The following is a 17,104-nucleotide window of genomic DNA, read 5'->3' as shown; positions in this document are numbered from 1 at the left end:
TTTTTTTTTTTTTTTTTTCCCTTTTTTGAGACAGGGTTTCTCTATGTATCCCTGGCTGTCCTGCCTGTGTCTGCCTCCCAAATACTGGGATAAAAGGCTTATGCCACCACACCTGGCTCCAGCTATGCTTTCTTATTAAACTAAGTAAACTAAGTTTCTCTGCCAAAAATACACTTAACACACTTTTGTCCAAGGTGGTCACACTCTAAGTAGAAATACATGTCAGAAGCGTGGGGGTGGGGTGAACCATTTTATTTTTAAATTTTTAAAATTCTTTTTGTTTGTTTTTGAGAAAGTTTCTGTATGTAGCCATGCATGTCTGTCACTTGCTCTGTAGACCAGGCTGGCTTCACACTCACAGAGATCTGCCTGCCTCTGCCTCCCTGATTGCTGGGATTAAAAGCCACTACCTACCTCTCTCTCTCTCTCTCTCTCTCTCTCTCTCTCTCTCTCTCTGTGTGTGTGTGTATGTGTGTGTGTGTAAAAGTTGGGTGTGGTAGTACATGCTTTTAACCCCAGCACTTGGGAGGCAGAGGCAGGGGCATCTCTGCCAGTTTCAAGCTGTCAGTCAGGGCTGCTACATAGTTAGACTCAATTTCAAAAAGGAAACAAAAATGAGTGTATGTCAGTGTGAAGGTTTATACACGTGGGTGCAGTGCCTAAAGTGGCCAGAAGAGAGCATTAGGTCCCCTGGAGCTAGAGTTACAGACAGTTGTGAGTCACCTGCTATGGGTACTGGGAACCAAACATGGGTCCTCGTAGGAGGAGAAAGGAGCTGGGCTGTGGTGGTGCATGCCTCTAATCCCAACACTTAGGAGACAGAGGCAGATCTCTGAGTTGAGGCCAGAGTGAGTTTCAGGACAACCAGGGCTACATAGAGAGACCCTGTCTTAGCAAGAAAAAAAAGAGCAGGGAGGGCTAGGGCTCTTAGGAGCTGAGTGGTCACTCCACCCTGTAAAAGGACCCTTTAATGGAAGGATCGTCTCAATTCTTCATTAAGACATCACAAAGAGGAACAGAAGACAGATTGGTGCTTGGCAGACCAAAGCCTCAGAAGTGACCCTGAGTGCCCCAGTGAGATACCTGCGCAAATCCTCGTCAGGGTCTGAATGACCATCCAGCGGTGCTCAAAGGAACTTGTGGATGTTTCTAAAATGTTCAGGAAAATCTCTTTGAAAAAGACCTGTGCAGCACGGAGACAGGGGAAGCGCGATGAGCAGTCTCACTTTAGACCTCAAGATGCCTCCAAGGCCAGGCACGTGGTGTACAGCAGCCTGGGCAGAGGGCACAGCAGAGCTCACACTTGCTGAGGGACATGAGAGCCCAGCCCAGTTGGTGGACTGTTAGCAGGGGCTCCAGCCAGAGCTGAGGAACTACAACAGGGCCCACAAGTGTTATGATTTGAGAGAAACCAGAAATTTGTATTTGTGCAATGGAATTTCTCAATCTGACAATTTATTCCAATTATTTCAAACAATTATGATTCAGACAGACATGGGGTTGTCAGGTCTGAGCTGAGAACACAGATCCTGACCATAAATCTTTGGTCACAGACAGAAGAAGTCTTGTGACACGGTGCTTCCCACCATTCAGAAGTTGCACTTGGAGGGCTATCTATCAAGTACAAGGGGCCTCACTGCCTATATGCTTGGGACTTTTTTCCTTTTTTTTTTTTTTTTTGAGACATGTTCTCACATAGCCCCGTCTGGACCCAAGTGAACTACATAGCCTAGGCTGGCCCTGACTTCCTGATTGCCTTGTTTCTAACTCAAAAGTGCTGGGATTACAGGCTAGTGGCTCACAAGCAGGCTTCTTAGCTGGCATTAATGTCCCCAAATGAAAACACTAGCTGAAGTATTACCTCTATCTGCATTTTCAAGTGCATCTTGAAATTTGAAAGAAGAGTAAGAAAAATAGCAAGCGAGAGTTCGAAGACGTCAGGCACTGAGGACACGCCATTCTTGGAAAGGGCCACACACAGGTACTGCTTAATGGCAGTGACGAACATCTCGTGGCTCCTGAAGACTGGGCCAGCATTCTGCAGCACAGAGAGGAGCAGCTGCAGGGAAACCACCTTGGAACGAAGCTCGTGGGACCTGCAGAGAGAACGAAAGACAGTGATGGTGCACAGGATGCGGAACGCCAGGCGGGAGGCTGCTTTTTGTTTCTGGTCTAGTCAGGGTCTCACTGTGTACAGCTGACTTGGAACTCGTGACCCTGACTCTGCCTGCCAAATACTGGGCATTACAAACTAAAACTGTATGTTCCTTTAAAAGCCTTTGATCTTTTACCAGCTATGATGTGAGCAAAAATGACCTTTAACTCCTGACTTTCCTGTCTCTACCACCCAAAGACTGATATTACAGGAATACACACCGTGCCCAGCCAAGCAGAACCTCCGGAGGCCAATGATTTAAGAAATAAAAACGGCCCCTACGTGCCAGCAGGATGAAGACAGAGAGCATGGGATGGGTCCCTCAGGACCTGCAGGCCCTGAGAACAAGAGGGGCCAATTCCTATTCCTGTTTGCCTGTCCCCAACACAGAGGGGATAATGGACAGGACCAAGGTGAGAGCTGAAGAGCCAGCCCTAGGCTGTGTCTGCGCAGTAACTCACAGACTCAGCCCCACACTCTTCCCTCTTCAGCTGCCATGAGCACGGGCTTGTGATGGTTCATTCTCACAATGTCACAGGATCTAGAGTCACCATGGAGATAAGCCTTCAGGCATGACCGAGGGAGTTCAGATTAAGTTCATTAAGGGGGAGACTGACCCTTCATATCTCTGGTGCCATGCCATGGGCGGGAGTCTCAGACTGCAAAGTAGAGGATCGAGGCAAGCTTCAGGTTCCGTCATACTCTGCTTGCTAACTGCGGATCAAAGTGTCCAGCCACAAAAAACCCTTGCTGCCAGGCCCTCCTACCACAATGAACAACTGTGTCCTCAAACTGGGAGCCAAAATAAACCAAAGAAAATAAACTTTTAATTCAAGAATTTTGTCATAGCAATTACCCAATCCAAGGGTCTTTATCCATCAGTCTCAAAGAATCTCCTTACCACTATCAAGTCAGATATAGTGGTTACATATCTTTAATCCTAGCACTTGAGTAGCAGAGTCAATTGGATCTCTGTGAGTTAACAGGCCAGCCTGGTCTATAGAGCAAATTCCAGGCCAGTCAGGGCTACAAAGTGAGACTCTATCAAAAAACAAAAAGAAAAAGATCTGTTGGAATGATGGCTCAGTGGTTAAGAGCACTCGTTGCTTGAAAACTCAGGCTCCATTCCCAGCATATGGAACTCCAATTCCCAAAACAGGGTTTCTCTGTGTAGCCCTGGTTGGCCTTAAATTCACAGAGATCCAGCTGCAGTGCTGGGGTTAAAGGCATGCACCACCACTGCCTGCCCGATCTGACACTCTTCTGATCTCCCAGGTCACTAGCAACATACATGCTACAAATACATACAAGTGTTGCAGGCCAAACGTTTACACATATAACATGAAATAAACAAATCTTCAGGGCTGGAGAGATGGTTCAGAGCCATTCGTTGCTATTACAGTAAGTAAGGAGAAGTGAGGCTTTCCTAGCTGGGCATGGCAGTGAACTCCTGTAACTCAGGGACTCGGGAGGATGACTTGGGTCAGACCAAGTTACAGAATAAGAAGCTGTCTGGGAATGGAGTCTGCCGCCATTTTGCCCCTCCACAGCCCCACAAGGAGAGTAAATCCATTAGTCAGTAAAAAAGGTACCATAAACTCCATGTGCTGTTTTCAATATATAAACCAAGATCAAACCTGGGCAAGATTCTGGATAGTGGGGACGTGGAGGGGGTGAAGGGAGCACAGAACACGAGCTCCCAGCTCGAGGTATGGCATACGAGCTCCCAGCTCACAGTGTGGCACATGGCCACAGCTCGCTGTGGTACATGCGCTCCCAGCTCGCGGTGTGGCACACGGCCACAGCTCACGGTGTGGTACATGAGCTCCCAGCTCACGGTGTGGCACATGAGCTCCCAGCTCGCGGTGTGGCACACGGCCACAGCTCACGGTGTGGTACATGAGCTCCCAGCTCGCGGTGTGGCACATGAGCTCCCAGCTCGCGGTGTGGCACACGGCCACAGTTGCTGAGAGCTTACTTTGGATCTGGTGGCCCTTCCCCAAGGGGCTTCATGGACAGCTTGCACAGGGAGCGGAACACCAGGAAGGCATCCTTCTGTAGAATGTGAGAGAACCTAGCAGCCACTTGGTGTCCTTGAACATCTGGTTCCTAAGATTAGAAACAAAGGGGAAATCCAAGAAGAAAAGGATTACTTCGTGGAAACTGGAATTCTTGGATATGTTCACCTGAGACACAGTGGGAGAAGACACAGATAAGGCGCCACAGTTCCTTACCATTTACTCTTTAAAGCCTTTATGAAACCCAGGTCTAGGCACATGCCTGTCATTCCAACACTGGGAGGTGGAGACTGACAAGCAGAGGGCAAGGGTCTCCTCAACTACTTAGTAAATTTTAGGTCAACCTGGGATATATAAAAACTTGTCTCAAAAAACAAAGACAGCCGGGCGTGGTGGCACATGCCTTTAATCCCAGCACTCGGGAGGCAGAGGCAGGTGGATTTCTGAGTTCGAGGCCAGCCTGGTCTACAAAGTGAGTTCCAGGACAGCCAGGGCTACACAGCCAGGGCTACTCTGTCTCGAAAAACAAAAACAAAAAAAGAAAGAAAAGAAAGGTATTTGTAAGAATTCTGAAGTCGAGTGATTGGAGAAAAATAACATACATTTCAAAATGAACTTTCAAATATGACCTTGAGACACAAATATGACCTCAGAGGCACAGGCAGAAGGATCTCTGTGACTTTGAGGCTAACCTCAGCTACATAGTAAGTTCCACCACAGCCAGAGCTACTCAAACCCTGTCTCAGAAAGTAAATAATAAATCAATACAGTTAGGGGAGAAAGAGTTGGCTCATTGGTTAGGAGAACTTGATGTTCTTTCAGGGGACCAGGGTTTGGTTCCCAGCACTAACATGGAAGTACACAACCATCTTTCACTCTGTTCCCAGGGAATCTGATGTCTTCTGCCCCGCCCAGGCACCAGGTATGCACATGGTATAGACATTCATGCAGACACTCATACACAAAAGTACATTTTAAAAAGTTACATTTAAACATAATAAAGTAAATATTTACAAGACATAATGAAGCTCAATAGCCTTTATACACAGAGGCTCTTAGAATCTATTAAGAAAAGATGGGAACCTTTCTTGATAATGAAAATTGGGCAAAAAGCATGAATAAGTAATCGCTAAGAAAGCCAAATGAAAACTAACCCTAAGTGATGCTATTACTGCCCATTAGTGTGGGGTTGGCGGAACAGAAAGATTTAAATGAATGCTGCCACTCAGTTTTAACACAGGAAGAGAAAATGGCTTTCAGCAGACAAAGGGAGGCAGGTAGGATCTGAGTAGCCATCCGAGTGGACCAAAGGCGAAAGCTTCCAAATCTTGCTATGTAGAGCCGACAGCAACCTTGAACTAGGCCCTCCTGCAGCCTCCAAAGGGCCAGCGTGTTGGGCCTATGTCATCATGCTAAGTTAAAGCATTTCCTCTCTTCCTCTGTGCAAATATACACTCAAGGTCAAATATACACTTTTTAAAAAATTAAGCCGGGCGGCGGTGGCGCATGCCTTTAATCCCAGCACTCGGGAGGCAAAGGCAGGCGGATTTCTGAGTTCAAGGCCAGCCTGGTCTACAAAGAGAGTTCCAGGACAGCCAGGGCTATACAGAGAAACCCTGTCTCNAAAAACCAAAAAAAAAAAAAAAAAAAAAAGAAATTAAATTCATACACATAAAAACACATTTAAAAAACTTTAACTCTGGACCTGAACTTGACTCATGCCAGACAATCACTGGGCTAATTCTCCAGCCCAGAGCTTCCAAGTCCTGACCCAATGATACTGTTTAGAGAATTTTACCCTTAAAAAGAACCAAGGGTTGGGGGATGGCTCAATCGATGAGGTCATGCCATACCCACAGCAAGAGAACCTCAGTTCAGATCCCTAGCATTCAGAGTCAGTCACTCCGGTGCTGGGAAGGGCATACAGGCAGGTCCTGCGCCCACTCACCAAACAGTCCAGCCAACTGCTGAGCTCCACACTCAGTTAGAGACAGTGACACCTGGCATTGGCCTCTGACCTCCACATAAGCATAGGCAGGTGCATGCGACACATATGCTCCACACACACACACACACACACACACACACACACACGCACACGCACGCGCACGCACACGCACGCACAGGATTGGGGAATATATATGCATATAAGAGGCAGAGACAGACAGATCTCTGAGTGTGAGGCTAGCCAAGCTATATAGTTAAGATGTAGTGGTCCATGTCACCAGTATCACAAAAGGAAACCCTGCTGTACAGAGGATGAGAGCAGGGCCAATACCTGAAGGCCCTTTGTGTAGCTCCCTTCTCTAACAGAGACCTAATCTGCATCTTCTAACCCGCAGGTGGAAAGGAGGACGCGGTGACATACCAGATTATCTGCCGAGGACAGCGACTGCCTGTCGTCTGCTATGCCGTTGGTCTGTGAGTTTTCATCAACTCCAGGAGGAACAGTGCATTCCTGGCATTCTAGGGCACCCAGGGCTCGGTCGGGCTCCGTCAGACCATGCTTTTCTGCTGCTTCTTAAGACATAAGTTCAAAGTCATTGCCCAATGAGTGTGTATCCCAAAACACTGCTGAACCAGACAGAACTTATAGACTCAGTACTGTGCGCCCCTTCTTCCCCTAGCCCCACAACATAAGAGTTGCTTAGGCTTTCTGCCTGACTCTCAGCTATAGCCTCACTGCCAGGGCCACAGTAATGCAAGCTCCACACAGGAGTTAACTCACATCACATGCAAAGCTGTGAAATGCAGCAGCCCTGCACATCTGTCGAATTCTGAAAAAAAAAAAAGATTGGAAGAGGAGAAGCACGAGAAACAAAGATTTTATTAAAAGAGTAAATAACTCAAGACTTAAGAGACAGTTAAAAGGCTGGTGCACACCTTTTAATCCCAGCACTTGGGAGGTAGGGGCAGCTGGATCTCTGAGTTCACAGCCAGCCTAGTCTACAGAGTGAGTTNCAGGACAGCCAGGGCTACACAGAGATACCAGGTCTTGAAAAACAAACCCAGGGTCAGTGGCTAAAAGCACTGACTGTTCTTCTAGAGGTCCTGAGTTCAATTCCCAGCAACCACATGATGACTCACAACCATCTATAATGGGATCTGATGCCCTCTTCTGGTGTGTCTGAAGACAGCAACAGTGTACTTACATAATAAAATAAATAAACGTCGTACACACACACACACACACACACACTGTGTGTGTGTCAGTGAACTCTCTTCCTCAGGTGTGGTGGCAGGTACACATGTCCCTGCTATACAACCTCAATGACTAGCAGTAGTTTACAAAGCATAGATTTACTGGACACATTATTTAGCCAGTGCTACTCCACAGCAAGCTGAGGGTGACAAGGTGATAGATGGCAAGAGCTACTGCTTGTTTTTGTTTTTTTCTGAGACAGACTTCTCTGTAGCCCTGGCTAGCCTGGAATTCTCTTTGTAGACCAGGCTGGCCACAAACTTACAGAGATCTGTTTGTCTCTTTCTCTGCCTCCCAAGTGACAGGATTAAAGGCATGTGCCATCACATCTGGCCTTACTGCTGTTCTTTGAAAGGTCTTCCTTGCTACATGGTTAAGTAAGTGCAGAGCTCTCTGAAAGAGCCTGGCACCACCTGAATTAACAAAAGGTAGGAGCCAAGCTGTAGTTTCCCAAGCATGACATTAGGCCTGGTATGTAACCCAGCAGCAATCTGCTATGTGTGAGGTCCTGGATTTGATCTCCAGACTTAGAAGTCACTATGGGTTCTTCTGCCTCAGTCTCCCAAGTGTAGATTATAGGCATAGGCCAGAACACTCATGTAGAAATGAATGTAAACAATGTCCCAGTGTGGACATGTACTGTTGTAGGGATATCTAATCACACTGGGAACCCCAAGATTGTGTTATTTACTGAAAAAACGTTGTGGTGTAGCTCAGCCCTTAGCACACATCTTTAATCCCTCCTGTTGGAATACAGACTTGCCCTCAGTACTTACCTTTAGTCCCAAACAATGAAGGTGAAGTTAGTTTATGGAAGGAAACACCCATGTTTGAAAGTGGTATCTACTTGAGTGGCAGAGAAAGTGACAAATCAGAGTAAGATTTGCCAGAATAGGATATGCATAACTCTCATAAGGAGAGAGGAAAGGGAAGCTGCTTAAAACAGAGAGGGAGGGAGGGAGAGAGAAGAGGAGGTTTTACTGGGACAGTTTTACAGAAACTGGTTGTAGAAAGAATAAACTGGATATAGATGAAGATAGAATGAACCAGAGAATGAGAAGGAACCAGAACATTAGCATAGATAGCATAGTGCTAGTTTGTGGTCAAACAGAACACTCCAGGAAAGGCAGAGAGAAAAAGAGAGAAGACAGATTGAATCAGTCAGCTTGGGGAAGAGTTTTAGTCAGAGCAGCTGAGTTGAACCAGGCAGACAAGTTCAGAAAGAGCTAGAAAGGGCGAGCTTATTCAGCAGTTAAGTCTGAGGCTGGAAACATTCTAGCCCTACATTAGATTGTACAGAGGCTAGAAGCTCCCAGGAAGGAGTAGGCCTAGGTCAGGAGACAGAGGCATTAAGTCTGGGAGGGGACAACTGAATTAGGCAAAAACAAACAATCACCATGTAAAAATAAAGAACTGTAACATTTTATGAAAAAGAATCATGTCCTGTGAACTCAAATATATAATCATCTGTATTCTACTTTATTTCTTCCATTTAAAAACGCTGATCGTGACCTACTGCCATTTTTACATGTCTTCCCAATTAATGGCACCGGCACAGTGTTCACCAAGCAGCCACTGACTGAGTCTGAAGCAAAGACAAAGGAAGCATCACCAGGGCTGGCTCTGGAAGCTGACTGAGTGAAACATGAGGAGAGTGCCCAACGCCTGCTGCTGTGTGACCACCACACATGAAGTCTGCCCTTGACATCTTAGCAGCTCTGATGTAGAAGACATATGGAGGGGACCTCTGTGTCCAGGTGGAGTAACTAATACTCCTGTGTAGACTGTGATCTACAGACAGAGGCCTCAGCCTAGACAGAACAAAAGCCATCCCTGCAGCCAGATCTCTGGGTGCCAAGTGCAGGCTGGGAAGTGGCAGCAGCTGGGATCCTGGGAGCTGCGTGAGTTCAGTGACCACCTGCCCAGATGCTGCCTGAGGGGCGTCACAGGCATGGGAGGAGGCATGAGGAAAGGTGGGCTGTTCTCAGCACTCACCTTTCACAGCAGATGTGACCACGTCCTCTAAGATGTCCTTCACCACCTCCTGAGCTCCACTGTCAGTGCCTGCACACAGCCCAAACACACAAACATACATAAGGTGTTGCCAGGGATGAGAAAAGAAGGGGAGGAGATGATGACAATTGCTTCCTAGAGTCCTGCTCTCGAGGGCAGAGGCACCAATGTGTCCCTCCACCAGCAAATGTGCCAGCAGAGAGGATCCCTCAGATGTGGAACCTAAGGGAAGGGTCAGCCTGGCTTTCACGAAGGCTCACTCTCAAGAGCACCAAAATTGGTACCGGTACTGTCCTTTCCTCCTTCCCAAGTCTCAGCTGCTCAGCCCAGGCCAGTCCCCACCCCCACCCAGAGCATGGGCTGATCTCCCCATCCCTGCAGAAACAAGGATGGGCTTCTCTGTGCCTCCACCAAGCTCCTGGCGGTGGAGCTCTGGGGAGCAGCACGCTGGGCTCTCTGAGTCAGCACAGCCTGCTAACCGGACGCTTGAAGATGGACTCCACCTCAGATGGAGGCGCCCTGCCAGGCGGTGAGTGTTTAAGTGGGAAAGGTCCGGCATCTCTGATCATTAACTGCTTATTTTTTTAGACAATTAGTCCCAAAGAAGAGCTTATGGAGTGAACAGACAGGTGGAAGTGAAGTCACCAGTTAGAAAACACTGGGCAAAAGCTTTCATCTCCAGTGAGCAACACCACAGACTGTGTATGTTTGCAGCAGTGAGGGCTCTCTATCCACCAGCACTGCTATCTGCCAGTTCTGGGCGTGGCCTTTAAGGTTCTGGGGAACATTTTCAACTGCCACTAACCACCTAGAACCAAGTCCCCTAGGAAGAGATTACCGACATCAACACTCTCTCTTAGAGGGCAAAGCATAACCCGAATGGAAAATGTGGAACAACCCTACCACAGCCAAATCTTCTAAATTCAGTGACTTCCTTCAAAAGCATGATTTAGACAGTTACCCAAACTACCGTTTGGTTTTCCCACTTTAGGGACCTCTGACCCACTTCGGCTGCCCCACTTAGATCCCCACTCCTGCAGTAGCACTCATCTTACCTCAGACAATGAAATCTACAACTACCAACTTAAGAGCTGCTAGTTACACATGCTAAAACAAACATGGAATTACAAACTGCTCCCATACCACCCACAGAATCACCTACACCATAGTTTATAGACACTAATGCTAGCTATTTCAGAGCTGCTTTCCCTCTTTGGTACTAGGATTGAAGCAGGCCTCACGAATACTGACTGGACAAGTGCTCTGGACAGGCTCCACCCCAGCCATGACTTTCTAAGTTCCTGTTTAGTTCCAATCCACTGATGCTATGACTTGATAAAATTATGCTCACCATTTCAATCTGTACTGTCTGCTGCACAGTCAACACCCAAGACAGTGGAGTCATGATACCAGAGGCCTGGCTGGCTCAGTGTGACCAGAGGCTGTAAAGTGGCAGCTGATAAATGCAGGCTAGCAGGTGGGTGTTGTTTACCACCAACTACTTCTTAAAACACTCGAATCAGCCGCTAATAACGGTTATCTGAGAGATTAGTCAGTAAAACATCTTGTTCTTATTAAAAAACCTAAAGCTAGGCCAGGTGTTAGTGGCACTCCACTTTAATCCCAGCACTGAGGAGGCAGAAGCAGGAGGATCTCTGTGAGTTCAAGGCCAGCTTGGCCTGCAGAATAAGTTCCAGGACAGCCAGAACTACACAGTGAGGTCCTGCTTCAAACAGAAAAAGAGAGACTCTGTCTCAAAACAAACAACAGCATAAAACCCTCTGAAGTCGAAGGGGTCGGGGAGCGCTATAGCACTAGCTATAGAGATGCTTAAAACAGAAAATATCACAAGTTAAAGGACCTCTCAATTCCAGCACTTGAGGAGCAGAAACAGATGGATCTCTATAGATTCTACATAATAGGTGCCAGGCCTGCCAGAGCGAAAAAGTAACACAACACACACACACACACACACACACACACACACACACACACACACGAGGATGAGAAGATGGATAAACCGATAAAAAAGGAGAGGTATCAGTGATAGAAAGAGAAGAAAAAGAAAAGCATTTTAAAAAACAAAACAAAACAGAGAGAACTGTTTCCCACAAAAGTAGATTCAGTAGGGGCCTAGTAGAGGCTCTGCAGACAGCATGCCTGGCCCAGCTCACAGTGTGGGGAATTTAAGTCCCTCAAGCTCCCAAGCTCGCATTTCCTTGCCTGTATGCTCTGTGGCTGGTCCCTGAAAAGCATCCCCACAGAGGCTCCTCTAGCCTGGGCTTCAGGTGTGAGGAGTATGCTGGGAGACAGGGACTGCCACTCCCGTCACCTCGCTGGCCCCAGAGACTAAGTCCATAATGAAAATTTCCAATTAAACAGAGAAAGCATTTTCAATTAGCTAAAGCCTTCACTATCTTTCATTTCCAAACAGAAAAATACAATTACCACATCCACATAGGCCTCTCTTTCCTGGAAATTTCCCATTTAAATAGCTTTAAGTCTTGCCCTTTTCTGAATCTTGTGACCCTCCTCATCACAGTCTTGGCTCCGTGTCCATAGGCTCTGCACCCACAGATCCAACCAAATGCAGCCTGGGAATGCCTGGGGAGAATACATCACATTAAACATGCAGAGGCGCCATCATCATTCCCGGAACAATACGGTTCACCGTCCACACACGGCTTTGTACAGGGCAGCCCAACTCATCAACAGGAAAGAAGCTAACAGACAGAAGGATGCCTCCTGATGCTCCGTATCACCACGTCACACAGCAAGAAGGCCATCACCAAATGACCAGATGTACCCCCTTGACCTTGGCCTAGAACTGTGAGTCAAAATAAAACTCTTTTCTTTATAACTCAAATTAAAAAAAAGAAAAAAAAGTGTAGTGTGCCCTCCTTGGAACTCCTCCCCCTGGCTGGAGTCCTCACTCTTCCTTCTGCTCAAAATGAAGTATGTGAGAGGATGTTCTATGCAAATACCATAATTCGTCACTTTATTCACTGTGTGGATAAGATATATGGTGTGTGTTTGTGAGGACACACGTGCCATGGCACACATAAGGAGGAGACAGGATAACTTGTGCAAGTTGGTTCTTCTCTCTTTCCACCATGTGGGTCCTGGAATCAAACTTGGGGTCTCCAGCTTTGGTGACTACTGCCTGTACCCACTGAGCCAATCTCATCAGCTCTATTAAGCCATTCTAAACCATGGATCAATCACGGAAGGAAGGATCTGGTATCTGAGGACACTATGTCCTCAGGCCAGGAAGGTCTAACCCTGACATCCATGTCTCCTGTGGACTCCCCTGAGGCAGGGCTCGAGCTTGATGTTTCTTCTGGATGTCACTTAAGTCTCTTTCTTTCTCATCCCCACAGCCCCAAGACACAGTTTCATTATTTTGCCCTAGCTGTCCTAGAACTCACTATATACACCAGGCTGACCTGGAACACACAGAGATCTGACTGCTTCTGCCTCCCAAGTGCAGGGACTAAAAGTGTGTGCCATTATACCCTGCTACTGTTTTTATTTTTTTTAGAAAGGATCTCTGTAGCCTAGGCTGGCCTTAAACTTATAATGATCTTCCTGTCCCAGGCTCTCTAGTGCCAAGATTGAAAGTATGCATCACACCTAGCTTCTAAATGTGCATTTCAAATGGGTCACTATGATGCAAATCACATCTCAAGAAAGATGTGCTTATAAAAGACAAACAAAGGCCAGGTGTGGTAGTGTGTGCCTTTAATCCTAGCACTCAGGAGGCAGAGGCAAGGAGATCTCTGTGAGTTGGAGCCCAGCCTTGTTTACATAGTGTGCGGTCCAGGACAGCCAGGATTCTATAGAGAGACCCTGTCTCAAAAATCCAAAAACAACAAACAAACAAGATAAAGAGAGCCAAGAACTCAGGATGTGGTTCACATAATAAAATGTTTGCTGGTATGCACCAAGCCCTGGGTCTAACCCCAAGCACTATATAAAGGAGCCATCATGGTCCACACCTGCAATCCTAATACACCAGAAGTGGATGCAGGAGACTGGGTGATTGCTGGACCTTTCTGGTACTCTGGGGACAAAGGAACAGGGACTGATAGACGAGGACACTTGATGCCATCCTCTGGCCTCTGCAGGTGCACATCACAAATACATGCAGACACACCACACAGAAAGGCGGGAGTGGGAGGGGATAAAAGGGGGAAAAGGGAAAATTTAAATGTAAAGGTCAGAGAAGTGGGCAGGGCTCAGTCTCACAAGGCTCTGCAAGCAATCAGGGCAGGGAGGGCACAGCTTTTGCTCTGATAGGTAGAGAATGGAGGGATGGGGAGCTATCAGAGGATTTTGCATAGGGGAGGTTGGGACGTCACTCAGGCTGTACCCAGAACATAACAAAGAGAAAGCAGTCTGGTGCAGCCCAGAGAGGGCGGGCGACTCTTCTGTTTGCTCAGCTACAATTACTACTGCGCTTTAAGATGTCCAATCTGTGTGCCCTAGCAGGAGACGCTACTGGCTGAAGGCATTATCAGTCATGTAACTGAAGCAGAGATGACATCAACTCGAAATGTGGAGAGCAAAGAATGTGAGTGAAGAATCGGAACCAATCAGGAAAGACAAGATTGAAGGTGATGGTTGAAGACTTTTGGATCTGGTTCATACCAATGTCAGGAGGAGATGCAGATAATCCTAGGTCATCATAATTTTATGCTTAATAACTCATTAACTGTCTGATTATAACCAGCTCTGGCATATTATTTTGCTTAAAATGGAAACAAAGGGCCAATAAGATACCTCAGCAGTTAAGTGTGCTTAAGTGTGCCGAGCCTGACTCCGTAAGCTACCCTCGGGAGAGAAACAACTCCCACGAGTTGTAGTCTAACTTCTCTTGATGCCCTATGGCACATGAATATCCATGCTCATACACAAGTGCACAGAAACAAGTATTTTAAAAATTAAGCAAACCAAAATAAATAAACAAACGAATAAAAATCAAGTGGCTTATGTCTGATGACTGAAGGCCAAGGCTGCACCCTGCCATCCACCCGATGTTCCCATTCTTCCCGTGTGTGTTCTAGCTCTTCACAGGGCTCTGTGCATGGCACCAGACTGCCAATACTAACGGATTAATCACCTACTTAACTCCCCGTGGAGACCAAGGGCCCCAAACTGCACCAACTATGCCACGGGTGACAGGAAGCAGCAGCAGCTGGCTCCATTCCAGGACTCCCATCAGGCCTCATTGGCTGTGCCCCATGTAGTAAGAGAAAGAGGGACGTCAAGGAAAGGTCCAGAACAGACAAGCTCCCCGCAAGGTTTCCTTAACCACCAGCCAACACTTCCCAGTGTGTCCCACAACCCCAGGAAGATGCCAGCTCACCCCTAGAAGGCTCGGCTCTACCAGAGACTGATGAACTTCTTTCTCGGGGAGCTTCTCCATTTTCTGAGCTCACTTTTCCTAGGTCACTCCTGGCATGGTCACCATTGGGCAACTCTGTTTTTTCAGGAGTCGTTGGTTTGCTCTGGGCCTGGCTCTGCTTCAGGCGGCTAAACTTGGGAGATCCTGCTGTGGCCTGGATCACGGGGGACTGAGGTTTTGACTGGATTGGTTTTTCCAATTCTCTGGCCTCCTGTAACTAAAACACAAGAGAGAAGGGATTCCAACTAAACAGTGCTAGCATTTTATTAAAAAAAACATTACACCAAACTATTGTTTTTAAAATATTTCAAGCAGCTGACCGAACTTTTGTCTGTTTTCCTGGGTATTAGGATTAAACCTAGGACCTTATGTATGCTGGGGAAGGGCTCTTCAGCTAAGCTATATCCCAGCCCAGCATAAAGTTTTTAAAAAGATTTAAGTCCAAAGTAAACTTAGACTGTGATGACCAAACTTCAAAATCCAGGCTAGAGTTGCAATCTGCTTTTAAAATCGAAGTCTCAGGAAGGCTGTCTCTTCCAGTGCCAGTTCCCCTCACCCCACCCCCACTCCCCACATGCTCGGGCTCAAGCTGATTCAGCAGGATGTAGGGCCAGCCCAGCTGTCACTCACCACTTGGTTTTCCATGCGGGTGAAGATGACATTCAGCATTTGGGTAAGGGTGGCCTTGGCGGTGGTTTGATTGATGAGGTTTTTGCTGGCCAGATAGATATTGTAGCATGTCCTCACTGTCTGCAGGATGGTGCCCTCATGGATTTCAATGTGTGGGGAGGTCACGGCAGTCAGCAGAGCCTGACACAGATCAGAAAGGGCCACCTTCCCATATACCCATATTTCTCCTGGGCAAACTTTCCAGAACAGTTGAGGAGTTTATCCCCATGCCCCTCCCCCCCTTTTTTCTGAAAATGTCTCCGTCAGTAATGCTGGCTGCCCTAAGCCTGGTTATATACAGGCCGGCTTCAGACATTCAGCAATTCTCCTGCCTCTGATTCCCAAGAGCTAACATTACATGTGCTACCAACAAACCCAGCCTGGTTTTTCTAAATTCTCAGATGGTCCTGCAAGCTCATCTGGCTGATTAGCACCCACAGCCGACTTCCTACTGTTAGGAGGTAGAAGAGCAGTTGCTGACTCCCTAAAACTCACATCATTTGAAGTCACTATGCTGTGCTGAAGTAGGTGTGCTAGTGCTTGCTAAAAATTTTCTTAAAAGTTTTAGAGAAAACCTTGAAAATTCTGAATGTTAATATTGATTGAAAAAATCTAAAGTAAAAACCTAAAATGAAAACTACACTCCTCCCTCACAAAACACACACAGCCTATCCCACACAGCTGAGCTACCCAGCACCTAAGATCAGGAGGGAAGCCTCACCCACTCATTCCCTGACACACTGGCAACTCTAGCTCATTCCAAGCCGTTCTGGCAGCAGACACAGAAGAGGGAAGAGCTGGGAAGACAGGAGACGGGGCAGGTTCAGGCGTTAAGAATATCAATGAAGACTTGTCCAGGGATGGTGGATGGTCAGCTGGGACAAAGAATCTCCAGCAGATCCCAGAAAATCTCAAGCAAATGAACTTACAGTGATCCATGGCTAGCGGGACTACTTACTTGGGACACACCTGGTCATGCTCCTATGTTACGACACTAACAGAAGAGCTAAGTGACACATCTAACTCTCCTGTCCCAGCTCAACACCACTCAACATGGCAAGCCAAAGCCCACACTCTCAAACCCAGACCAGGCACACAGAAATACCTTAATTATCTGTAGCTGAACCCCTTCATCTGTCTGAGGGCCCTGAAAACAATTGCAAATGGTTTCAACAATTCTGTCGATCAGCCGCTTCCCGGGAGCTCCACTGTCAGGGGCATTGCCAGTGATGTGTCCATATGCGATGAGTTTCTGCACACAAAAGAGCAAAAGTTACAAGATTCTGCCTGGCTAGACAACAAGACTGGAGGAAGGATGGCCTTGAATCTCTGGTTCCTATGACAGCAATTACTCCCAGGAGCCAGGCAAGCACAGCTGTTCTGAGTGTGACCTTTACCATCCCCCAGTAGGCAGGCTGCCTCCCAGAGGCTACTTTACCTGACAGTGCCACCTCATACCCAATCTGGACCTTGGCACAAAGAGAAACCTGAGAGACAGAGGTAAGAGTGGGCACTACACCTGGCTGAGAATAAGAATCTTCTGGAAGGGGGCTGGTGAGATGGCTCAGTGGGTAAGAGCACCCGACTGCTCTTCCAAAGGTCCGGAGTTCAAATCCCAGCAACCACATGGTGGCTCATAA

The 17,104-nt window shown here is 47.2% G+C and overlaps 1 protein-coding gene across 2 annotated transcripts in view; it reads right to left on the bottom strand.

Moving 5' to 3' along the window:
- Window positions 1-17,104, bottom strand: part of Arfgef2 (ADP ribosylation factor guanine nucleotide exchange factor 2) — an 87,729-nt gene that overhangs the window by 47,052 nt on the left and 23,573 nt on the right. Inside the window, exons 4-11 of one of the 2 annotated variants that reach the window (XM_021193209.2) lie at window positions 16,570-16,716; window positions 15,426-15,605; window positions 14,757-15,012; window positions 9,371-9,439; window positions 6,542-6,693; window positions 4,134-4,264; window positions 1,862-2,096; window positions 1,084-1,183 (exon numbers count right to left, since the gene is read on the bottom strand). In XM_021193209.2, coding sequence (XP_021048868.1) covers window positions 1,084-1,183; window positions 1,862-2,096; window positions 4,134-4,264; window positions 6,542-6,693; window positions 9,371-9,439; window positions 14,757-15,012; window positions 15,426-15,605; window positions 16,570-16,716 — 1,270 coding nt within the window. The remainder of the gene's footprint in view (window positions 1-1,083; window positions 1,184-1,861; window positions 2,097-4,133; window positions 4,265-6,541; window positions 6,694-9,370; window positions 9,440-14,756; window positions 15,013-15,425; window positions 15,606-16,569; window positions 16,717-17,104) is intronic. The other variant, XM_029535971.1, reaches the window with a different exon arrangement.

Source organism: Mus pahari, chromosome 3 (assembly GCF_900095145.1).
Source record: "Mus pahari chromosome 3, PAHARI_EIJ_v1.1, whole genome shotgun sequence".
NCBI classification, from domain to species: Eukaryota; Metazoa; Chordata; class Mammalia; order Rodentia; family Muridae; genus Mus; species Mus pahari.
This window is presented reverse-complemented; position numbering and strand designations above follow the sequence as displayed.